Below are 27168 nucleotides of genomic sequence, written 5' to 3' on the forward strand. Positions count from 1 at the left end.
TAGAATTGACTTGAGAAAAGACCTGTAGTTGACCCCAGTTGAGCCTCAGAGCTCATGTGTGTAGTGTAGTAATATGTGTGTGTGTGTGTGTGTGTGTGTGTGTGTGTGTGTGTGTGTGTGTACAGTACAGTACACACAGTACAGGTTTGGCGAAGTTCATACTTAGGTCGATTTCAGGTTAAAGTTATACGGCCGATGCTCCGGGATAGATTTGGATTCCCCAAACACAGAATGAAACTCGGGAGAGTCAAACACATACTTTTGAAGACTCAATATTTAATGGTTCAAGTAAAAGTCCATGACAAGAAGTATCATTTCACCATATGGAAGGTTATCATTTTTTCATAGATTTTGATGGGATATTTTACAAAGGCATGACAACACATAGTTTAATTGACCAATACCGTACTGCTGGCAAGCTTAAGCTTCCTCTCAAAGCAACCTCGGCCTACACTCACTGATGACTAATTTACAAGCATATATATATAGTATATAGCAGGTATTTCATATATAGATTTATACAAGATACATGTGTGTACATAAAATATTCTGGCAAGGTGCATGCCAGTATACATACATACACATGCGCACACAAATGCTCTCTCTCTCTCTCTCTCTCTCTCTCTCTCTCTCTCTCTCTCTCTCTCTCTCTCTCTCTCTCTCTCTCTCTCTCTCTCTCTCTCTCTCTCTCTCTCTCTCTCTCTCTCTCTCTCTCTCTCTCTCTCTCTCTCTCTCTCTCTCTCTCTCTCTCTCTCTCTCTCTCTCTCTCTCTCTCTCTCACTCTCACTCCCCCCCCCCACCAACACACACACACACACACACACACACACACACACACACACACACACACACCAATATGCATATGTAGCCATTTTTACATTAGAACAGAGATTGTCGTCTCATCGATTTTGTTCCCTTTCTCAACCAAAGAGCGAGTCCAGGTCATTAAACCTGTTCAACAATGTCAACCAGTAATAGTTCTGCTATACCTTCATTTCCAAGGTACTATGTACATTTGAAAATCCTTTTTTTTCTTCCTTTCTTTTTTATATTGATTTTTTAAAACAAGTTGATGGACTCATTTTGATGTGCACATGCCTCATATTCATTACAAGGTTGCATTTGAACATTTTTTTTTGTGTGATTGACACAGATCTTCGCCTCAGAGGGGACATTAACAGTAACAACAGCACAACTGATTGATGATGGCCGTATGACAACACAACCCCCCCCCCCCCGATGAAGTGCAAACACAACTCAGTAGTATTAGCATGTTAGCGGTTAGGTTAGGGTTAAACAGTTGCTTCATGCAGATGATGACGCAGGGTGACACCCCCAAATGAAATATGTTTAGAAATCAAAATGGGTTCAGCTAAAAAACATTCGGTAGATCAATTATTTTGAGAAAAAAACAGATCCAACCGTAGTCGTACCACTATGGGGGTAACAGGAGATGGATCTTAGAAAAGTACAAAATATGTTTAAGGGAACCTAACCATGCACATGACACCCATATCAGTCATGTTGTTACTCTAGACGTTTGTCACTGTCTTTCTCATTTGGTTCACACGTGAAACACTTGGCACATCAGACACCGTTGAAGCAGTCACTTCCTCTAGACTAACGCATGTTCTGTTTTCTAACAAATGCAGACATCTGTAATTCAACAACGCCAGGGGATGATGAAAGATGACGTTCGATAATCATGCAATTGTCTGAACTTCAAAACACGGTCCACCACCTTCATTCTGTGTTTGCTAATCCCAAAATACACTACCGTACTGTGACTTTGGAGATTATTTCTGGCAGGCACAATACAAGTCACAACAGTATTTGTGTGCAGTTAAGTACATAGTACTTAAACATGTTTATCACGTAGTGTGGCTTTGACTGTTTTTATTGAAAGATTTAAAACAAACTATTAACCCCTAACCGTTTAAATTCATTTAATCTGTTTTGTATACGAGTAGGAATGTGACTTTTAAACTTCAAGGTTTTCTAGGAGTGTGAATGTTTTTGACTCTCATTTTGAGTGTTGATTTCAAATATGCATAGTTGAACATTCTACTTACAGTTTCATCGCCATGGTTTCTGACAACTGTTGACAACTACTTACTGTGAATCTGGTATATCTTGTTTGTACTTTCAGTTTTTTTTGTGCGTGGGGTTTCATCACAAGGTGACGATAGGTTTGCTCTTTCACAATTGAATATAACCTCTTTTCACATACAAATGACAGGTGTGTGTGTGTGTGTGTGTGTGTGTGTGTGTGTGTGTGTGTGAGTTCACACACCGTCAACGTATGAAGAGTCAAGTGCATTACAGTTTGTCGAATTTGCATATCTCAGCTTCAACTCTTGCAGTCTATGTTTGTTCTCTTTGTTACCAAAAAAATAATAAGTGTGCATTATTTAAACATATGTCTGCAATGAGCAGCTGGTAATACAAGAGTGTTTTGTGATGAAAAAGCAACTCAGAAAGCCCATCTGGAAATTAATTGAAATTCAATTTTTCTGATATGAGGGGACATTTTGCCAATCATTTTCGATGCGGTTTATTTAATTCATGAATTACATTACAATTCATTTCCTGGACAGTAATTGACTGAGGTGAGATAAAAATTGGCCAGAAGCGTGGCCTCTCTATAACATTCCTCTGGCACAAACAGACACAGGGATTTCACCGCTGCCTCTCTGCTAATGCAGACCCAAAGTGCCGACCCGAAGTGTCTCACTGATTAGCTCTTTAGCTTCCGTAGCGAATATTACCCTAAACATCCATTTCTTCCTGAACCCCTTGAGGACATTCTAATATCGATGTGTCTTCTGAACGCCATTTATAGTACTGTGAAAAATCGTGTAAAATCAAATATATTCATATTTAATATACCGGTAGTTGTTGTTGATATGATGACAGAAGCACAAATGAATGCAAACATCTATTTCTGGGCTTGTTTTCGGCGCGCTACGCTAGTGCTTTTAGAACTAGGAACGTGTTCCAGTGAGCCTAGAGAACTATTAGGCCTACATACCGTCAACCACAACTACCATCTCTATGGAGAACGCAGATCAAAGTAATTGGACAAGTGGGAGATAATCCATAATTGGCTCCATAGTCCTTATTATGATGCATACATTGTAGAAGAAGAAGAAGAAGAAGATTAAGTCTGAGAAAAGTCTTTGCTGGCAGTGGAGCAGCTGGTAATGATATGGGGGACGATCAGATGGAGTCCTAACTTGAACAAACGTTCATGTCGAATCATCGACGCACATTTCCCATGGACATCAACGTAAAAGATTTAAGCGAATGTCGTGAGTTATGCGCGCTGGCTGCGAGCTTGATTTAGGATTTCACACTTCATGAATTACATTTCAATTAATTTCCGTAATTGACCGAGGTGAGATGAAATTGCCACAACCTTGGCCTCGACATAACATTCCTACAATATGGCACAAGCCACAGTCATTTCACCACTGCCTCGCTAATGCCTTTTTAATTTGATGGAGTGCAGAGAGCCGAGGTGTCTCACATATGCTCGCTAGCTTCTATAGAGGATATTACCCTAAATATACTTTTCTCTTCCCGAGTCTCTTTGAGAACATGGTAATGTTGAGGTATCGGGAAAGCATGTTCTGTACTGTATACAGTATATACAGTATAGTATGATGAAACAATAAGTTCAAAGTTCAAATCTAGCTGTCTGAATGTCATTTCACGACATTGTTAGTTTTTAGTTGAGTGGTGGTGATATGATGAGATGGGAGCATAAATAAAAGCTATTTTAGGGCCGAGGTCTATTCCTTTACATTGCTTTTGGCACTAGCAACGTGTTCCAGTGAGCCTAGAGAACTATTATACTACCGTCAAACACAACTAGGATCGCTAGTGGAGAACGCAGATCAAAGTAATTGGACAAGTGGGAGATTTCCATAATTGGCTCCATAGTACTTATTATGATGCATAAATTGTATATTTCTAAGAAGAAGAAGAAGAAAACTATGGTGGGAAAGAAAAAAACTATAAAAATAGGAAAGAAAGGATAACTCACATCTGTCTCTGTTTTTCCAAGGCTGTGCTAATGAGATAATGTTGAAAACGAGTAGGTTTCTAATTGAGTGTAGAGAAGGGGTGTCAAAGGCAAGCACATACAAGAAAACTTCTGTGGACCCCACTGGTCTCAACCCGTTGGGGTGGGGGGGGAGATAAAAGAACAGAAGACATGCATGAAATGGAAATGCTAGCACACAGAGTCCAATTTGTTTAGTAGATTCTTACTGAAGTGCCTTTTTTTCTGCAGTCCCCCCTTGGAAAAAAGGTTAGATTCCATTCACACGTTCAGGCAAGAGAGAAGACATCTTAGATGATGATCATCATCAGAGGAGGAGGAGTTGGGAGCTGAATGTCTTACTGGATTACGTTAAGCGAAAACTTCACCAGGGATTTGAACACACACTACTGTACAGCATTCACCCAGGTCCCAGGGCTCACAGATAACATTTAGCCAGTTTCAGCCTCACTCAACAAGATACACTGTATTTGCATTTGTTCATCTGTAAGTAAATTGTTTTCAGAGCTGTTCCACTAAGCTGCTTCCAATAAGCATAGTGCATACCACCCATTTTGATCACTGGCAAAATACCTACCAAACTGAAAGCTATGACTTATTTTTTTTTTCTTTTTTTTTTTTTCTGATAATGAACTACTTTGGTATAGAACTACCATTTATATACTGTACACAGATTGGATTTGAACTAATATTCTTCATTTTAATGCTTCGTCTTTCATACTTTATTGTCATATACTTGACTCGTTATCACCACGGCCTTCACTGTCAGACTATTTTGTCTACTTTTGATTATTTCTCCACACTGCAACACATTCAACTCGACTCAACTCGAGACACGCCATTGGACAGCCATATTAAGCATTTAAACATTTAAACCAACCGGTAAAGTGTCGCTCGCCCCCATTTTACAACTGATGCTCATGCAAGAAGGTAGCTGTAGTCTGCTGGTTAGGCGAGGAGAAGCTGGCCAGAGGGATGACCTTGACAGGGTCGTCCTTCTTCTTACTGCTGCTGTGTCTCTCGAGAGTGTTGTAGAACTGTGGCCGGTTGATTCCTTTGTCGAGATCGTCTTTGGGCGCGGGCCTGCCCAGGGTGTGACACTGACGCCCATCTGGCACGGCGCCCCGGGCCCAGCTCTGTTGAAAGCCGAAGGAGGGCAGAGTGGCAGTTGGGCAGTTGTTGGACGGCTGGAACTGGGTCAGCGCCGGGGGCATCCAGCAGCTGTCGGAATGGCCGAGGATCAGGCACTCCTGGGTGCAGGTCTCCGACGCCTCGGCGAGGGCCTTCTGCAGGTTGACTTCGATGGCTGAAGACACATGAAATTAAACGAGAAAGAGAAAAAGAAGAGAGAGAGATAGGATCAGTCTACCCTGCCTGCCACTCAGTGGGAGATACGCAGGGGTAATGAAGTTCTGTAATGGGACTATTGATGTTGCAGTTTGAGGACGAAACCTCAGTTTTTATACGTCGAAATGTTTATAGAATAAAGTGGGTGGGCTTATCTGGTGGGTTGACCTGTCGATGTCAACCGTTTATGAAAATGAAAGGTAGTGATAACTGTTTGATTCATCCCATAATGAGAAAAACACCACTAGAACAGTTAATTTCCATTGGTTTCCCCCATGGCTCTCACTGTTTACCTTCAATATGCAATGAATTCCCAGTAGCTTAATTAATGTTCAGAAAAAAATGACTGGTGTTGTTTGTGCCTGAGATTTGGCTTTACTGTATTAAATATTTCATGACCATCTCAACAAAGAATTGTTTATTTTTAATCGCTGTCACCATGGCACACCTTGCTTCCTCTGATCTCCTTGTCTTTAGATAAGGCTGGTCAATTAAGCTAACTCAAACATTTTAACATGGTGAAATCACAGGAAATCTTGCATTGAAAAAACGCTTGTTAGCATATTTGACAAGTGAGGTACAATGAATATAGTTATGAGCGACTGCATTTGATTTGCATGCGGGGGGGGGGGGGGGGGAGAAAACTGGGAATCCGAGGCACTCAAACTATCTTATCTCATTATTCCGCCCTGACATCACATGTGAAATGAGTCTAGAAAGAGGCCTCGCCATTGAGCCCCGGCAATAAAGCCTGTCAACTCCGATAATTAGAATGTAAAACAGTATGCATCAAGGCAAACAGGAGCCTAGAGTGTTGCGTCTCTCAGCCCCGCTAAGAAAAAGGAGAGGTCCTTGCTTGAACACCACATCACTCCTCCAGGCTTCGTCTTCAAGCTGTCACATCGAAATAATTTAGCATATTTGCATAAGTAAGAATGCTATCAATAATTGAAGGGTCCTAGGCCAATGAGTTCCCTACATTACAAGTTTTGCATCATGCTCTGTTTAATTCTGCTCCCCAGATGTTTGGAATCCTCAAACAATGCTTTTTTTTTTACTATGCTTCTTCTTGTTTTATATCCAAGTGTAATTTCGCAAATAACATATATCTTATTACTCATATCCATACAACTCAAAATAACAAAATAATACATGATAATAATAAACAAATATGTAGATATATAGCTGTGTAAACAAGACATGTAGGTACAGTACACAGACAGACTGAGTATGACCAAAGCACCTGCTTTTAATGATGACGACTGAGGAATGTCTGAACAATCAACAACCTGATATAAAGTGCGAGGATATAGTGTGTTTGGAGGATAGACTGTATTTGGAGTCAAATAGCCTCTCCATATTGAACCCAGCCTTCAAGTCTCAGTCTATAAATCTCTGCAGCCGTAAATATGTCACCTTTGAGAGGGTCACTAACTTCATTAAGGCAAAAAAAAGAACAAATTGAGTCTGCTCACTCATTTCTGAGTAAGCACAATACGGCAGCGTCAGGCCCTCCCTGTTCCCTGAGTCAATCATCTGCTTTCTGCTGCTGTGGTTGTCTTAGCGAGGTGCTGCTCTCTCCCAGAGAAAACAACATTAGAATGAAGCCATTATTCCACATGCACGCACACACACACACACACACACACACGCACGTGCACATAGACACACACACACACACATACACACACGGGCACATACACACACACACGTGCGCGTATACACACACACACACACACACGTGTGCATATACACACACACGTGCGCGTATACACACACACACACACACACACACACACACACACACACACTCTGTTTCCTCTCAAAACACCAAGTGATCAGTACAGAGGAAAAGTGACATCTCCTAATTACATTAGGATTACAATACAGAGGAAGAGATATTTTCTCTCTGTTCACGCTGGGTACAATCGGTATGAACTAGCAGCACGAGCTGTCATTGGTGCCATGTCAACAGCACAGGAGTGGTTCTATTTTCTGCATGTGATATCTCACAATAAACAGCTCCAAAAAGATGTAGTCTGGATGCATTTCCTCTCTCTCCGCGGGGACGGGGGGGAATTGCTTGACTGATGTTGATGACAGCTCTGACTGCTTTCATCAGCCAGCGGCGAGTCGCTGCCTCTGACGCCGCCTAAGTGGCTTTTGTATTCGGGGGGAAAATAACAGCGGCGCCTGTGGAGCTTTAGAAATGGAGGGAGGCGGCGCACGTGGTGTAGGCTACGCATGTTGATCCCCGCATTTTTTTTGGGTAAGTGCCCCTCTTGAAAACAGGTTAATTTGAATGGAACATCCTGGGGGGGTGGGGTAGGAGGATATCTTCTTTTGAGGAAAAAAGAATGACAATGTTTTGTGTCGTTGTCGTATTGTAGTATGACACGACTACTACACTGTCACCGCAGATGCACTTGATCCAGTGTCATATTTGATATATAATCTATCACTGTATAGAGTTGAGTACAACTCATAGAGTATATACTCATGTATATGTACTATATATATATATACGAGTATATATTCATACTCATACTCTGAGTATACTCATATAGAGTACAGAGTTGACCGAAAATAATATATATATATATATATATATATATATATATATATATATATGTGTGTATACATATACACACACACACACACACACATACAGTGACCTTGGGGCTAAGATCACTGTGACCTCGCCGTAGCCAGTAGTTAACGACGTGACGTCAATGGTAGTGTACATAGTGTTTAGGTGGGCCTCTGTGTGGCATCCATCTTGACCACTAGCAGCTCTGGAGGTCTTCAACAAGGTGACTCCGTCTCCGCCGCAGTAGCCAGCGGGAAATCCAGTTCTGCAACCTCAACACATCCACCAACAATCGAACTCTGCTTTATCCACCTTCCTCTGACATTCTCGGCCCCCCCTCTCTCTGCCCCCCACAGAAACCCCCAGCAGTTGACAGACGTGTTGAATGTGTCCGACAAACGCCTCTCTCTCTCTCTCTCTAATAGCCGCCGGACCCACTAATTATTGTACATCGGAGCGCAAATAAGCGCTGGTCCCTAATGCCCAATCGGTCAAACACAAATTGTTCACCGGTTTGTATTCTCTGTTGATATTAGCAGATGATTAAAGCTACGCATTCGATTCATTCTGGTTGACTGTTAACCGACATTACCGGCATGAATTATCGCGTCTGACAGTATGGAACAGATAATACAACATTACCATATCTGTCAAAGATGAAGGCTTTAACTTAATGTAGGCTAATAAGGTGATGTAAATTGGTGGATATTCGTCCTCTGGATGTTCAGCTCTGTCACATGGTGGGTTTGAGCAGCAGATTGGTTGAACAGCAGCAGAAGTTAAAAGAATAACCGTTGGTCTCCAATAGCCTTTATACAACAGTTAGTTCCGACCAGGGGCGGCGCTAGGGGGTGGCTACTGGCAGTGTGCGAATTAAATCACGGTGTGCGGGGGAGCCCAAGGATTAAAGCAAAAAAAAAAATATATCTCCTGACGGAAAAAAAAAATCTGGCCAAATCGGGGCCGGTGGCTTTCCGTGCGCAAAGCGCGCGTGCGATTTTCCGTTCTACGTTCTAATGCTTTGACTTTTCTTTCGAAAAATGTGAATACATTTCCGCGTTGTTGAAAATCAATGACAAATCGCTAGTCAACTAACACGGCTTGTTTTGTGAGCCTGCTAACAATGTAAAGTAGTGTTCTAGTTAACAATGTAAAGTAGTGTTCTAGTTAACTAGGTAACAATGTAAAGTAGTGTTCTAGTTAACTAGGTAACAATGTAAAGTAGTGTTCTAGTTAACTAGGTAACAATGTAAAGTAGTGTTCTAGTTAACTAGGTAGCAGTCCAATCCATTTCGCTGCAGTATTTTGGCTTGACTAGCGAGTTTGTGTTGTGATTCTCAACAATGTAGTTTCACCCTTTTCCATAGTTTTGAATAATAAATGTGTGGACTGACGATGTATCGCAGCCTAACTTATTCTAATAATTATTTAACATAGTTTTATTCTGATAATGATTCCCCCTCCTCCCAGACTTACAAGGTCACATTATTATTGGATTGGTTGTTTGCGTGCCGGGTGAAGTTAGCTAAACATTGAACCTGCCAGCTAGCAAGAGAAACATCATGTCACTCTCCAAAGGTCTAAAGAGGAAAGTTGACGGTGAAAACAGGGCATTTAAAGAGGAATGGACAGTGAACTATACGTTCATCCTACCTGGTTTCATCAATGCAAAGCCGTTGTGTGAGACTCGCATTTTCCGTGCTCACAATGAATGTTCCCTTTCTATACATGCGAGTCGTCCTTTCGTCAATGAATGTGATAAAGACGGACTAGAGGAATCGATTGGTGCATAAAAACCTTGAGAACTGCCGGATTAAAGTGACGTCCATAATAATAATAAATAATAATAATACATTAGACTTATAGCGCTTTTCTAGACACTCACACAAGTGAGATTTAATAGCCTAATATTATTTTTTCTATTTTTAATGAATGGCTCATTGTAATTATTATCCCTAGTAATGTAGCGTGTTTGCTCTGTCATTAAATGTTTTTCAGGAGCATATAGGCTAAGTGGATTCAGCTTCTTTTTTTTTTTTGCTCCGATTTAGTTGTCAATGTTTTTCATAAAATTAAACTGCATTTGCTTTGTTACTGTTCACATGTGTGGTGCAGTCACATTCACATAGCCTATAAGTAAACATTAAGTTTGAATTATTTACTGAGCTGGCGTTACTTTTTTCAAACCACACACCGCATGTCGGCTATTTCAGCACCACGCATTGTCCACCTACTTGACTAGATCACTACATCACTATGAGGCGTTCAGCGTCAGTGCACCCCGCTGCAAGTTACTGTCGCATAGTTTTAGCCAATAAAGGCCTATATGTAGGCTATATAGGCTATTATATATCATTTATATACCTAATACCAACATCAAAATAGATTGTATGCCTCTACAAATCATATTACACCAGGTAAAATCCGTCACAACTTGGAATAAATCCATCGCAATTTGGAATATTTTAGAGCTCCCCCAAAATGTCACAAACCATGTTTCCAGGGGAGCTCATGTCACCACTAGGGGAGCTATAGCTCCCCGAGCTCCCCCTTATTTCGCACCCTGGCTACTGGGGCTCAAGACCCGGATGTTTTCTGAAAAGCCCCGAATGTTTTACTTTTTAAAAAAAACGTGCAGTACCGGAGTCCAACAGAGAGGCAGCAGCTGCGCGACATTAGCCTGCGTACTGCGTAGCCTGCCCTGCCCTGAAGAAGAAGTGATCTCAATCAGTGACTTGCAAAATTGTAAGGATGGATATCCCAAAGTTGTTTTCAACAAAACAAGCGCCAAGAACTGTTGCAGCAGCAGTATCAGCAGCAAGAATGACATCACCAGCAGTGATGACATAGATGATGTTTCAGGTTTGTGAATCTTATTAGAAAGGTGACTGACTCACTGACACTACTTTTCCGGTTTGCTGATGCTAGCTGGCTATCATAACATAACGTTATGTTATAATGAAAATGAAACATAGCAAGGTACTGTTACGGTACATGGTAAGAAATCAAACAAAGGATAATACTTATACAAATAAAGTGAATAACAGGCTGATAGTCTTTGATATCTGCACTCTGGTTGACTGAGTAACAAGTGAAAAAGAATGATGTAACGTTAATGTTACAGCTAGTAAACATGGAGTAACCACATTAAGTATGCCCTTATGGTAGTATGTATGTATACAGAACATGACTCAAATCTATCCTAAGATGTAACGCTAACTAACTAAGTTTGTTTAATGTCCCAGGGGGGATTTGATTTCACAGTACTATACACAGGCCAACAATACATGTAATATATCGTCATATAACACAGGACAAGACTCTAAATACAATATAAGTGGTGAGCACAGAGTCTGCCCTGATATACATACTGTAACATAACTAGCCTCAGCCCATCAATTATGTAATTCTATACAAATATAAATGATGGTGACTGACTGACAGGGGGAGCTACGTGTGCTGACCTCCCTCTGTGCCCAGAACCACCACAATTAGTTTGCTTCATTAAAGGGTGTGAATGTATATGTGTTCTCCAGTGCCTTTTGTCCGCTTTAAGGTGGTGGTAAGTTGAAGGTTGAAGGCAAAATGTTCACATTACATTCTCCCTCTGGGCTAAGCCCCGGATCTCCTACGATCCTAAATCCGCCCCTGGTTCCGACCAAGTAATTTGATTGGACAAGAGGCATTCCATGAGTGCTGATATACAGTATAACAGCACTGGGACTTTTAACTATATGTATCACTCCGAAATGACCGTTAATACAAAGTAGCTAGCCTGCAGATGTTTGTGTTCAGGTTACTAGGCAACAACAGTCCAGTTGCGGAACAATTTTTTGTTGACGGAGCCAAAATAAATGATTAAATAAACAAACAAATCATAATCTGTTGTCACATATTACTGTTAACTAATAACAGTAATATAAAGCTGTAGAACTGTTGTATAAAAGCAATATCACACTCGAGGTCGTGCTGATATTCAGTATAACAGCACTTCCTCTCGTGTGATATTGCTTAAGTATCCAATACCCCTCCCTCCATGTCTCCAATACTACAGTTCGCTCTGTGGTTAACGCTAATAAACGTGATACTAAACTAAGTTTTCCAGTAGCTGTATCATCTATACTCAGGTGGCGTCTAACACAAGGAGATCTCAGAGCTGTGGCGCTAGCCGGTGCGTGAACAAGCCCCATGAGTTATCGCCACTTGTTGATACGAGATAAGAGTAAATACACTATGTTGTTCTTTTTTCCCCCGCTTCCCTTTGAAGTATTGTTGTCTTCAAGTATCTAATCTTTCCTTCCTTCCACATTAGCGGATGTATAATTCCGAAATACTTTCATTCCTGTTTTCTCTGTGGAAAACACAACAATGTGAGAGGAGGAGAGGAGAGCTTAGCTATTGGTACGCAGAGCTTTGCATTAGTAAGCTAACAAACACTAGCTTCACACCATTAGAAGCCTGTTCCACACTATGACAGGGCTATTCACTGTGACAGGATTAACAAACAGAGCTGGGTTATATCTTGATGAGGTTCACATTAAGACCAGCACGGATATGCTTATTCAACTCATTATGTTAGCATGTACAAACCCATTATTGCTAATTAAAGAGATAATTACGGGCACTCAGGACATTAAATTCCTTGTATAATGCAAGGTAGGCGGATTAGTACCTTACTCTTCCTCTGTGATGACAATCGGTTATTGTTTTTTTCCTTTGCACTCTGGATGTAATCAAAAAGTATGCATTAATTAGGCTAATCATCTTCCATTGAAACCAATGTGCATGATTTACTTGGAGGTTCAAGGTTACCATCTCAAGTAAATAATTGGACCGTTTAGCAATAGATGTGTTACACTCCGGTGGTTCTGTATCATAAGCAGTCTCAAGGATAGTATTGATCTCGTTTTGCAGCCGTCCACATTTTGAATATGACAATGATATGATATAACACACTGCAGTTTGACTCTCTTAAGCTCCACAGCAACCTAACATGGCACCACATCACTTACAATTAGTAATAATGTGGCCCACTTGATAGCCCTCGCGCTCAGAGACAGATAATGTAGGTTCAACAATAATGGTGTCAAAGGATAAATTCAACATATTGTGCTATCATTAGAAACTGTTAAAAGTGGTGAAATTATCTCAACTTTGGTGGCCCTGGATTGTTTAATTTCTCTGTAGATACTTTAATAACCTGCCAATTATTGTTATCTGTAATGTATGTGTTAATGCTTTGTATATAATGCTTTATAATGATGCTGTCAATCATTGTCATTGTTCGTGTGTGTGTGTGTGTGTGTGTGTGTGTGTGTGTGTGTGTGTGTGTGTGTGTGTGTGTGTGTGTGTGTGTGTGTGTGTGAGTGAGTGAGCGAGTGAGAGAGCGGCATATGATTAACAGTATCACATTCTGTCAAACAAATGCAATTTGTAAGGCAATAATTGACTTTGTAATTACCAAGACTTTATCACTTTTCATTGCCTAACACCCACTCCAACTGTACATCTGGATAGGCAAATGGATGGTCATTAATAGTACGGCATCTATTTAACTCCATGGGTGTACGGTGTAAGAAAATAAGCAATTGTTCAAGTTGTTCAGCATTAATTTAAATAAGATATCCATGTTTCATATCTCAGAAACATCACGTATTACATGCAGGGTACACTTCATCACTCTCTTCCACTCTATTCAACGTACTGTATGTGACACGTTCTAATGCTTTGGTCCTCATATTGGCAAACAATCAAAATGTTCAATGTTCTTTTCTTTTGAAACACAGAACTGAGTTTCAACGTTGTTGAGAATCACACTCGCTAGTCAAGCCAAAATACTGCAACAACGCAATGGGTTGGGTGAGTAATCCCCCACTGCTATCTAGTGTAACTACAACACTACTTTACATTGTTAGCAGGCTCACAAAACAAGCTGTCTTAGTTGACTAGCGATGTGTGTCATTGATTTTCAACAACGTGGAAATGTATCGAAACATTTTCGAAAGCAAAGTCCGATGATTACATCGGATCCCGATATGAGGACCAAAGTATTAGAACATGTCACATATTGTGTGCTACGTCATGTATGACTGTTGATACTTAGGGGATAGCATTTTCATGATATGCATGAGATGCTTGCTCCACGGCTATGGTGTAAACAGGGACATCTCTTAGGTGTCGTTGGAAGGTTCCGGTATATATAATACGTAACGTAGGAGTTTACATCCCATTCCATTGTCATTCTGCGGCTGTCGGCCAACCGTAGCCTTCATGCATGAGTTAGTTACTATGGAGATGGAATTATCTCAGTTATTTTGCGGGAGCCAGTTTTATTTAGTTTCCTCTACTTTTATCAGACAGGGAGGGGGGGACAGGGGAGTGTAATCTTGCGAAAGGCAATAAGGGATGACAAGCCCTGTCATTGTCATGACGAGACAAGGGCGCATCGGTGAGTGTAAATATTCAATTGTGGCCAATAAAAAAAAAAGAGCTGAAAATGCCGCCGTTGGGTGCTGTGGCATAGAGGTCAACAGGGTCCCGTGTAAGAGGTTGACTCGCATTATGATTTATCAGGGCGTGTGGCGGACACGATGATTGTGTGAATGTTGAAGGCCTCGACAACGGCGGTTTAATTATGATCAGATATGCGGCGTTAGAGAGAACGCCACGCACCTCTGTTGTGTGCGTTTATTGCGACTGTGACAGCCAGGCACACTAGTACTATAGTACAGTACATTGAAGCATTACTTTACGGTTTATACTGATAAAATATGTAAAAATAAATAAATATATATATACAGTATATGTGTGTGTGAAAGGTACCCCAAGACATGGGCTAACAGGCTCCATCAGTCAAGCTCCTAGGGACAAGGTCGTAGGCAGCTGCTTTGTCTTCTCGACTTTAAAAAAACTAAACAAATAGCTCTGCCTGTAATGAATTGGGTTCTTCACAAAAGACAATGCACCTCCAGATAAGGGGAAAAGAGGGCATTCATATATACTCAAGCCGCCCCCTGGACTAATTACATTTGATGCATTTACTCAGCCTCGTCACACAAAGGGAAGTCTCCGAGCTGCACCCGTATTTATCAGCACTTGTGGGACCCATACAGTTCCCTCTCCTGCAATCCATCTACCCTTGTCTACCCAGAATCCCCCCCCTGTTTCCCTAGTATTTGACCCGCTTGTAACTGAAAGTAATTGCAGGCAGAAAACAACATCTAATGATTACTTTACCTGAGAGTCCGAGAAAGGGAAAGTCACAGACAGGTACTTTCAACAAAAGGAGGAGGAGTTTTTTTTTTTTTCCTTTTCTTCTCCTCACACACAATTTCAGACAACAAAGAATATTATTGACTTGGCTAAGATTAGAACACCAAAACAAATAACAAACAGAAAAGAGAGGGACAAAGTGCACAAAGAGAAAAGGGATTCTCTGAACAACCCAATGTCAAACACCTGTTCCTTTCTTTTTGTTAGCGTTGATTAAATACAAGGTCTGGGATGGAAGCACAAGACGTTTTCCCCCCTCAACATAAACAACCCCTATACAATATAAGGACCATTTTCAATGTAAAATCAATCACCCGGCCACCCAGTTACAAAACAAACCCACATTGCTTTCTAAGTTTGTGTAAAAAAGAAAAGAAAAAAAAAGGTCAATATTAGCACAGGACACATACAGCACAGCAACTATGATTTCTATGAGAAAAAGAGAGAGAGAGAGAGAGAGAGAGAGAGAGAGAGAGAGAGAGAGAGACACAGAGAGAGAGAAGAGAGAGAGAGACAGAGAGAGAGGGACAGAGAGAGGGACAGAGAGAGAGAGAGAGAGAGAGAGAGAGAGAGAGACACACACACACACACACACACACACACACACACAGAGAGACACACACACACAGGGAGAGACACACACACACACACACGCACACACACAGAGACACACACACACACAGGGAGAGACACACACACACACACACACACACACACACAGAGACACACACACAGAGAGAGACAGAGATACAGAGAGAGAGACACACACACACACACACACACACACACACACACACACACACACAGAGAGAGACAGAGAGAGAGAGAGAGACAATCAAATCAAATCGCTGGGCAAGCTCTCTCCCTGCCACTTGACTTCTTTCCCTGCCAGTTGACCAACTTCTCTTTGGGTTTCCTCTGTGGTGGTGCTGATTGCATCTCCTTCATTATGTGTGATGACCGCTCTGCCTTCACGACGGGCTGATCCTCCATCAGACGCTGAGCCTGCCAGTGTCAGCATCAACACAATCAGGCCCGGCCAAACACACAGCTTGGGCTGAATAGATGAGAGGTACCAACACCGAACAATCAGGCAATCAGCGCTGATTATCATAATGACACGGGGAACGAAACGCGAGAGGATCCATTCTGCATGCATGTTTTGCTTCTCACGCCCAAGAACAGCGCCCAATCGTGTTGTGTGTAGGTGTGTGGGTGTGTGTTGCCATCCACAAAGAAGTAATACATAAATGCATATTTACCGGGGGTAGAAATCCTGTAGTACCTCCCCTTGAAGTGTATTGCAGACAAATAAATGTCTTGAAATGTCCATATTTTCTAGATTTCGGCACAGGGGATGAAGTGTAAAAGGGGGGAAAGTACACAAGTCTTCGCACTAAGTAGGTTGATGAAGTGAGATCAGACAAATATTGATATGTGCTCACAGGGCAATCTAAAACACGTGTCCCTCATGCAGCCTTTTAGATCTAGGGAAAACGACAGACTAACTGAACACTGCACTGTTTCCGGCACAAGACGTAAGCAAATGACTCTTCCTTGTTCTCATTCTGATTGATGATTTGTTTGGATCATTAAAAGAATAACAGTTACAACTACCATAACGCCTCCGTAATAATAATAAGCTGGCTAATTAGCTACGGTAATAACATTGCTAGGTGATAATGTTAGCTATAGCTAGCTATGTACTGTAAACTCTCTCTTTGAAAAGCCTATCTGACCCAGTGACTAACACTGACAGATATTGACAGCTGACAGCTGTTGAGGGGGAGTGGTCGGGGGTGGGGTTAACCAGCTGTTGTTACCGCCCATTACCTGGCTGTGCAGGAGTGTGAAAAGCTCCAGGTCTTTGAGGGACCTTTTCTCTGCTTAGTGATTTCAGGTGTAGCAACTTTCAAATTCTCGTGTGGTCTTCAATTTGTTTCCGATTTCAATGTATGACACATCATTTGAAAGCTTACAATCTGTAGTTTGTAAAAAACTGAAAAATTACTTTGCCTTCTGGTTGCACTTTTCACCAGACTGTGTCACAAATGGTCCTTACAGCTACTCCATTTTACATTTTAGACTTTTACTAAACATTTACTAAACAAAACTACTCTACAGCATGTCCTGAATGAACATTGTGTGTTGAAACACAGTAAAAAAAACATAGTCAGTTACTGTACATTATGTGATCCAAACAAAATATACCGTATAGGTCTGCAAGCTGTATGTCAAAGCTTATATGTCAAAGCTTATTACATAAATATTAACTACTCAAGTGCGTGTCCTGCGTGAACATTGTGTGTTGAAACACAGTACAAAAAACATAGTTAGTTAGTACTGTACATTCTGTGATCCAAACAAAATATGATTCTGGAATATGTAACAGATAGCTGCAAGCTGTATATCAATGCTCATTACATGTTGCCTATGCAACAGGCGCATTCATCAGAGTGACCCATTGCACCCAATTATTATGGAAAACAAGAATGAATCAAATTAGCATCGAAAAGTCGTCCTGAGGTCTCATCGCGAGCTGTACATTCAGTGAAATCCCTGGGAGGACCAAGGGGTTATAAACAATGTGCCAGTGCATACAGTACAGTACGCTATATATCTTGCAGTCATTAATGATTAGTCTCTTTTCTCTTTGCTATACATTATTTTTATTGCCTGGCTACAATGGCATCAACAGAGTCAATCTTTCAACTGCTAACTGGCAGGTAGAAAACACGTTGCCAACACCAATGTCATTATTTCAGTGCATGAGTGATCTAGGAAACTGCAATCTTTTATATCACACAGCCAGGAGGAAAATATCTGTGTTTAGCAACTCTCTGTGGGGCTATTTCTTTGTTGTCCGTCAGGGCATATCCATCTGCGGCGTAACACGCTGTAAAACAAAATCTATACTAGGGTTTAATTCTTGTTGCGAAAAACAGTGACCTATACAGCGAAAACGCCAATGACTGGAGCACAGAGCATTGGTAAGCAATTTGGGAAACTTAAAAGGTGTAATCTATACAAGGTTGTTGTTACCTAGGCCCTCCTTAAACGCGGCGAGGAGTAGAACAATGCTTCATTGTATATGGGAAGGGGTTATCACTGCAAGGTGGCTACAGTACAGTACGTGTTTGCCGTATCAGTTGTGTACTGTAGTAGAATGCCTAATATGCGGAGCAGGCACTCCTGCTCCCCTCTCGCATGTACACTTTAAAGGTTTTCCTTTTTTTGAAGCGGTACAGTAGCTCCTCGAGGGACAAGTATTAATTTTTCACTAAAACCCTCCGTTGAATAATGAATCGTGTCCTATTTATACGCTGTGATAAGTCCACCGAACGTCTAGCGAGGGGTTATCCTGAAAAGGGTGAAGCTCTTTCAGGGAACAGTCTCTGCTTAGCATGTTTAATTCATCTGTATCAGTTATGTTCCTACCGAGAGTCATATAATGTATCACTGGCACACGTGAAAGCACAGCCGGGGGGTGTGGGTTTAATAAATCAGAGCTTTTTAAGTTTTCTTTTTTGGGGGGATGTTAACTGTCATTTCTCTCTACCCAAACACAACAAAAAAAACAACTCAGGTACTGTATACTTGCGTGCGTTTACGGCACAAGGCTCTTGAGCTTGACAGTCAACTTCTTTCTATTCTTTCAGAAATAACATAACAGAGGTATATGTTCAGGTTTGTGTTAATGTTTCTGTCGGTAAGTTCTTGTATTGGTGCACTGAGTGGAGCCGACTTGTCAACAGACTGTCATTGGAGATGCCACAACAACACACTCAGAGAGAGAGAGAGAGATCCCTGTACTGGAACAGTAGCTGATTTCTCCAGAGTAATCAATCAAGATTTCGCTGCCATCCCTTGTTTGCTGGTAGAGAGCTCACCTATGGGTAAAAGGATTCCCGTCTAATCCGACACTGTGAAACAAAAGCAGACCCGTCCACCGACTCAAAACTGCTCACCTAATCAACTCTGTGCTTCTGAAATAGACATGCACAAAAAAAGTGGTGTAACTAAAGCAAAAGTATTTCAAATGTGAGGGATTTTAAAAAAAAATATTTTTTACAGTATAATATACACTCACTGGCCACTTTATTAGGTACACTAACCCTTTCCAACCACACGTTAACGCAAATATCTAATGAGCCAATCATGTGGCAGCAACTCAATGCATTTAGGCATGGAGACATGGTCATGACGATCTGCTGTTCAAACCAAGAAGCATCAGAATGGGGAAAGAAAGGTGATTTAATTTACTTTGAACGTGGCATGGGTGTTGGTGCCAGACGGGCTGGTTTGAGTATTTCAGAAAGTGCTGATCTACTGGGATTCTCCTGCACAACCATCTCTAGGGGTAACAGAGAATAGTCAGAAAAAGAGAAAATGACCAGTGAGCGGCAGTTCTCTGAGCGAAAACGGTGGTGGTGGTGTAATGGTGTGGGGTGTAGGGGTGTGTAATGGTGGTGGTGGTGTCATGGTGTGGGGAATATTTCCATGGCACAAATCTTCAGCAACAGCGTGATGTTGTAACGTCAATATGGACCAAAATATCTGAAGAATGTTTCCAGCACCTTGTTGAATCTATGCCACGAAGAATTAAGGCAGTTCTGAAGCCAAAAGAAGGGGTCCAACCCAGTACTATCAAGGTGTACCTAATAAAGTGGCCGGTGAGTGTTTGTATGTATGATAAATACTTGATACTTAATATATAACACATTAGTAATGATTTAAAAAAAAACTAATTGTTCAGAATAAACACATTTAAACCTCTTAAACCATTTAAAGCTTCTTCACTGGCTTTAATTAATCTATAAAACAATCCTGGGAATTTCACCTCTCTACCTCTCATCTCTCCTGCACTTCTCTCACAACAGTTACCACTCAAGGTCTCATCAAACTCACCATCCCAAAAGCTGCACTGTTTTCGGCCACAACTCCTTCAGTTTTGCGGCAGCAAATGATTGGACCACCTTACAGAACACACTCAAAGTCAAACTCACATCACTCACCACTTTCAAAAATAAACTTCAGCAGGTCATAGTTGACTGTTGTTCCTGTTGATTGCCCCCGCCCCCCCCCCACACACACACACACACATGCCCCCCCCCCCCCCCCAACATACACACACACGCATACACACACACACACACCCCGCTCTCTTTCCACACATATGTTAAGTTGATTTTGTTTCTATATGTTTTTATTTATGTATCTTCACTGTCTTTGCCGTTCTCATGTATTGTATGGAACCAATTTACCATTCGAGGGCGGGGGGTTGTGGACTCAGTTACCACTGGTACAGGGTTGTGGACTCATTTACCACTGGTACAGGGTTGTGGCACCAAGCGAAGCCCAGCTGGGTCTTGCCTCTTGGCCAGATCGTCATTGAAAATGAGAATTTGTTCTCAACTGATTTTATCTGGTTAAATAAAGGTCAAATAGAAGAAACACTACTCTCTGAAGTGGCATCTCGTAACGTTAGAATTATAAGGTTCTATCTCCATTTTTGGTCAAAATTTGTTTTTTACATAATCTGATCCATTAGGTGTTTATTAATGCCTGTGTGGTGTTATTTTTAAAATGTTGACATTTTTTAGTTAGTAATTAATAAAACACAAAGATTCCATCTCACAAAACATAATGGAATGTAAAAACTTTGACGCTCAATATCTCTGAACTACCCTAAACGGAGATAGAACCTTATAATTCTAAGCTCACGATCTTACTTAATTGAGACAGGGCTGTAATATAACACAGTAAGTAAGTGATTCAATTAATTTGTTCTATTCCTGGCAGGCAATGATGGTTTTGATGCTCATGGTAGTTAGCGCCCTCTTATACAGGACTTAAATCATTATCACCTTGTCACAAGCAACTTAATTCCACAGGAAGTGTCTCCCACGCTGACAATCTTTGCATGCAACTCAAGTCAGTCAGTTTCTTTGCCGAAATGAAACGTTATGAGAAAAAAGAAAAATACAAAAGCAGGGTACAGAAGATTGTATTCTGATTGTATTCGGTCCGTTCTGATGAAACGAACGCTCCTGAGTATAGAACATTCCACGGGGGGGGGGGGAGTGGTGAGAATGGCAGCCCCAGTACCTTGCTCTAGAGACCACCTGCAACCCATTGACCTCAATGCCTTTTTTTTTTTCACTTAGCCCACGGCGCTAACTATCAAACATTCACACCATACACGTTTCATCCCTGCCTCTACCAGCCCCGAGACCACTCGTCACCATATGTCCTGCGGTCTCCTGCTGCCCTTTATCCCCGCTCCCCCCCTCCCCCCCCCCACACACACACACCACCACCACCACCCCCCCCCCAATCACCTCCCCATAACCCCCAACATACCCTCGAATACTACGGTCTGTCACACGTTCTGGTCAGAAGGGGGTAGTGGTGGTCTAGTGGATAGTGAGTTAGGTTAGGCGAGTTAGTGAATTGTGAGACTGGTGATCGGAAGGTTGTGAGTTCAAATCCCGCTTGAAACCACCGCACCACCACTAGTGTGCCCTTGAGTAAGGCACTTAGCCTTCAGTTACTCCAGGGGGGGGAATGTCCCTGTGATTCGTAATTGTAAGACGCTTTGGATTAAAAGCGTCTGGCTAAATGGCAAAATTCTATCCTATTCTAATTCTAGAACCAAAGGAGACCGGTAATGATGTCACAAAGGCATTAGTGTGTTTTGCAGATGGCATAGAGGGACGCAGACTTCACAGACCAACCAAAAGGTCACAAACATGTCTGGGGTGTCGCGTTACAGGAAATGGTTGTAGCCCCGGCTCATCATTCTACTGCATGACATCACAGATAACTCTGTAAAGGCCTGCAGACTATTTATTTCCAGATGCTCTCTCTCTCTCTCTGTATGAGTCACTATATAAAGACACCAGCACTATCTATGATAATTTCCCTTTTCACTACGAGAGCACACACACACACAGCAACACCTTCCAACACTTTCCATTTCCCTATTATTAACTGAGGAGGAGGAGGAGGAGGGAGAAGATATCGTTGGGGTTGGCAGCTCTACACCGGTGGACTGACTGTCCTTACGACGAGGCCTACCTGCGACACTGAGTTTGTTATTGCGGGGCGAGGACAAGGTTGCTAGCACTCCTCAATTCTGAGGGAAAAGATTAGATGCCACTGGTCAGTGTGAAGAGGGAGAGAGTGAGCCCCGGCCGTGAGCACGTTGTCATTATATCGAGGGCGAGCGAAGCCGTCTTATTTTCCATCCTCCAGACCGCTTGGCTCACCACTCCAATATTGCTAATTAGCTGAACCCATCAGGTAGACAATTTCATTTTCAATTAAAACTCGTCTCCTCTCGTGACCTTGGGCATAACACAGGAACGCTCCTTCTGCAGACCTGTATCAGTCTCTGGCAGTTTCCAGGTGCCATTTAAGAATGAATTTAAACTCAATTTGAACCCGACTGCGTTGACTCTGTCGGCCCCTGCTCACCCTCATCAAGACAAGAGTGCAGCAAGGCATATTTCTTCCAGTAATACCCTTAGTGTAATGTGATTATTGAAAGTGACCCAATTAACCCCTCAGACATAGGTGTACACCCCCTTGCCTAGGCCTCGTCTGAAAGACAGATTTATGAACAGATGCTATTAATCTGTCCGACCGGGTATTGCCGCGTGAGTTCGAATGTCCTGGATATTATGATTACAGGTTTTAAGCTGTGCGATAAACACTGTAAACTGTAAACATTATACAAATGTCTGGGAAGAAAGGATTGCAGTTGGCAACAATGAAATGAAAAAAATAATGGAAAAAAAGAGTATATATTTTTTTAGAAAAGTGAGAGGAGTAAGAGAAAAAAACTACAACAAAGACGAATACAAACTATTGTATGAAGTGTAGGAATATCCAGTTTAGCGGGTTTCAATGTTTAATGTCATATTTGTATATACTGTAGGTCCATATACAGTACCAGTCAAAAGTTTGGACACACTTTCCCATTCAATTGAATGGGGAAGTGTGTCCAAACTTTTGACTGGTACTGTACTGTGTCTATCTACTTAGCATTGTCCATAGCCACCGCTGGCCACATGCTAACCCCCCCCCCCCCTCATTGTCCTTGCTACCGATCCCCCCCCCCCCCCACCCCAAGCACACCCAAGGTGCACCGGGCCTGTTAATAACAATGATCATCTTTATTATAACCATATTTCTGAAGTCTGTTAACTGTTAAACAGCTAATCAAGCATCTGTTAAACAGCTAATCAAGTTTGTAGCCTAGCCCTTAAAACACACCGCGAGCGTCGACCTCAGCAGCGCGTGTGCGTTTCATTTCGGCGTTAGAGCAGCCATACAGCAGCACGTATATGAGGCGCACGTCTCGCCGTCTAGAGATTAGGCAATCTCTCGCCAATTTCGTGCCAGCGTGCCACGCACGTTGCGGGAAAAAGTCAATGTAAATAGTAAATGGACTGCACTTATATAGCACCTTTTTTGCTGCTCCAAAACGCTTTACAACGGCCTCTCATTCACCCATTCACACACACACACACACCAATGGCGGCAAGCTGCCATGCAAGGCGCCGGCCCGCTCACTGGGAGCAATTTTGAGTTTCAGTGTCTTGCCCAAGGACACTTCGACATGTGGCCAGCCTGGGCTCGAACCGCTGATCTGCCAACCTTGCGATCATTAGACGGCGACTCTACCTCCTGCGCCACAGCCGCCCCATGTACAAAGATAGACCCGGGCAAGAAGCGGTTGCGCAGTTCGAGCCACAAAGTGGATGCCGCGACAGTGAGAACAGCAGCGGTTCCGCCACACACACACACACGCGCGTGGCCGAGGTTGCCGCTTGCGTAATATTGACTACAATCAAAAGCAACCGCGGCCTCAGCGAGGTGCCAATCAGCTGAATGTTGACTCCCCCCCCATGCTGCTCTGTTTCAACCCAGAATCAGAGGGAGAGATACACAGAGGGGGGGGGGGGGGGGGGGGGCGCGGCGCATCAGTCAATAGTACAGAGCTGATGGGCAAATGTTGATTTCTATCTGTTCGCCTCACCCATGTAATACACAACACTGGGGGGGGTGGTGGCCAAAATGTAAGAAAGGAAATCAAAGTAGCCAAGTAGCTCCACGTCGCATTGTCGGTTGGATGTGTGTTGTCGTCATCCCCCCTCCCAACCCCACCCCCCGCCCTCGTCGAGGTACTTATCCCTTCCTCTTCAGGCCAATGTCCTTTGTGATTGGTCATTGTCTAGCGGGTTATCACCGTGGTCGGTGTCTTTGTCCCTGCGTGATAATTAGTTTCTTCACTCTTTCTCCCACCATTATAATTTATGTTAGGATCATTCAGTCATTCAAATCAGGACTTGGTGATGAGCCACCGTGGGTGGTCGTTAAGCTATCATTCACCTCATAGCCTAATATGTGTAACCGGAAATTATTACTTCAGATTTAAAAAAAATCTCTACCTGTGTCTATGTGTCTGTCCCAACCACGCTGCATTGTGTGTGTGTGTCTTATTGCCTGTTCATGACCAGAATAATAGAGCAACGGCTCGTCTGGCTGAAGTATGGTTTCAGCAGGAGACGTGCTAATGTGAATTCATGTCAGGCATGGCGATGGAGAGCTGTGATGGCGACTTTCTGACCCAGCAGAGGAGAGAATGTTGCAACACAACACAGGCGTCATATTAGATCGAGGCCCTTACGTGTTTTCACCTTGCTTGAGGAATTAAAAATGCTCTCTCTTACTGTTCATCGCCTCTCTTACATTTCAGCTCCCGAGTAGCTGCGAGGGGAATGTCAATGTTATATAATTACTATGGCAGGAATTGGCGGCGTCGCACAATACCGGTTCAATTAGAGTGAGAGAAAAGGACCATTTACAAAATGCTAGGAGAAAAAAAAGTTGTTTAGCGTTTAGCTTGATGTTCGACATCATTTCGGAGGACATCCTTCAGCTAGATTGCTTGCTTTACTTCCACTATCTCTCCTTCCCCCTCACATCTTTTGTTATTTATTCGCCTCGGTTCGATGGGAATCAACACAGTGTATTCAGACTTAAGGCTGGGTAAGGGACATCCATCTCCTTGGCAAGCTGCAAACTAATTTACTAATTTGCTTGTGGGTGACTGGGGGTCATTTTTATTTATGATCCATTAGCCAAATATATTCAGACATCAAACCTGGGGAAACTGCGTATCAAATGATGGGGGAACTGGGTATCAGAATCAGAAACTTCACACACAACCAGTTTGTAGCGTATGTATGGGGGAGACCTTGAGATTTGTACAGCTACTCCTCAGACTACTTAACTCAGATGATGATCACTTCAAGTAGACTTACCATGAACTGTTCTTAGTCGAGTACGGTAGTTCTTTTATTTTTCTGATTTCTTTTATCAAATGTTTTATTTTTTGTTTTTTTAACACATCTAAAAGGTGCCCTTTTACTGAACTGTGCTTGACATGACATTGTACTGTTGTATGCTGTTTGTGTCTGAATGAGGAGTAAAGCTACAAATGAATTTCCCCCCAGTGGGATCGATAAAGTTGTCTGAATCTGAATCTGAAGTTAAAAGCAGTGGTGGTCGAATTATTCTAAAGAAGAAGTGTTCCATGTTAACGAGAATGCATAGGCTGCGTCTCATTCATTTCACTTCAATTGGACTGGGTTTCATATAGGCCACATAAGAGCAATGGAAGGGGGGGTGCAATTACCATTTAAAGTGGTCGCTACATGACCCAACTGCTACTTCTGTTCATCTCATTCAAAAAATAAATGGTATTCATGAGCCCTAATAAAACATACAGTAGGGGGAAATATGTATTCAACACATCAACAACTTTTTAATTCAACATATTTCCATTGCAGCTTTCGACATGGAATTTAGACCAGACATTGGTATTGACTCAATAAAACTACACAGCTAAATAAATTGTAACATTCCGATCCATGTGCCGAATGACACAGGAAAAAAGTATTGAAGACAGTAAGGAAAAGCACTGAACCAGCGTATGCCACTAATGGGTTCTCCTACCTGTGTTAATTAGAATCAGCCGGGTTAGTGCATGTTGGTGGGTAAGTACGTCCACTCTTTGAAAAAGTTTGGTGAAGAATGGGCCAAAATCCCACCTGACCACTGTGAGAGATTAACTTTTTCGTACAGGAAGTATCTTGAAGCTGTCATTGGAAACAAAGGCCTCTCCACCAATTGAAATACATTCCCGTAATAACTTTTTGACGTGTATTTCGGAGAAGTGTTCATACAGTATTGTTATATTAAAACACCTGAAATTGAAAGACATTGAGTTAATGCCTCAGTCAACGGGCTTAGACTTTGATGTAAAGTACAGGATAGTCATTCAAACAACTTTTTACTAGACAATCGTCACGACTTAGGCGATTGTTATTGTTATTGAAATAACATCACTGTAATAAAAGATCATAAGATGTCAAGTAATTCTCCTCTAGGCCTCTTTCAATAATTGCAGTTTCTCAATATTGAGATTAATGGTTCTAAACTCAGGTGGCAGAAGAAAAGGCCGTTATTCATTTCCCAACCTTAGCCGTTCGCCTTTGGAAACCGAAGATACCTATGAAGTGGAGAATTCTCTCAGAGGAGGAAATGCATTTTCGTCTTTCCTTCGTGTCAACGCAACTTTCTTTTGAGGTGTGCAGTGATGTCTGCAAAGCCCTGATAAGTCTCATTCCAAGTAAATAGTAATTTGCAACTGTAGACTGCTGTATACACAGTGCCTCAATATTGTTAATTAATACATTTTTCAGCCACAGTCAGCCTTTGATGTTTCCTCAGGTTTTAATGGAAAAAATAAATAAATAAAAGGATCCTGTCTCTCTATTCTTTAAAGAGAATGATTCATTGACAGTCCGTCAACTGTTGG

The 27168-nt window shown here is 42.0% G+C and overlaps 1 protein-coding gene across 2 annotated transcripts in view; it reads right to left on the reverse strand.

The window, feature by feature from the left end:
• Positions 1-4971: 4971 nt before the first annotated feature.
• pcdh11 (protocadherin 11) overlaps positions 4972-27168 on the reverse strand; it is a gene marked incomplete at both ends in the record, with an annotated part of 142344 nt that continues 120147 nt past the window's right edge. For both annotated transcript variants that reach the window (XM_080527717.1, XM_080527716.1), the window contains one exon: positions 4972-5372. In XM_080527717.1, coding sequence (XP_080383843.1) covers positions 4972-5372 — 401 coding nt within the window. The remainder of the gene's footprint in view (positions 5373-27168) is intronic.

Source organism: Nansenia antarctica, assembly GCF_963989245.1.
Source record: "Nansenia antarctica genome assembly, chromosome: 3".
In the NCBI taxonomy this organism is placed as follows: Eukaryota; Metazoa; Chordata; class Actinopteri; order Argentiniformes; family Microstomatidae; genus Nansenia; species Nansenia antarctica.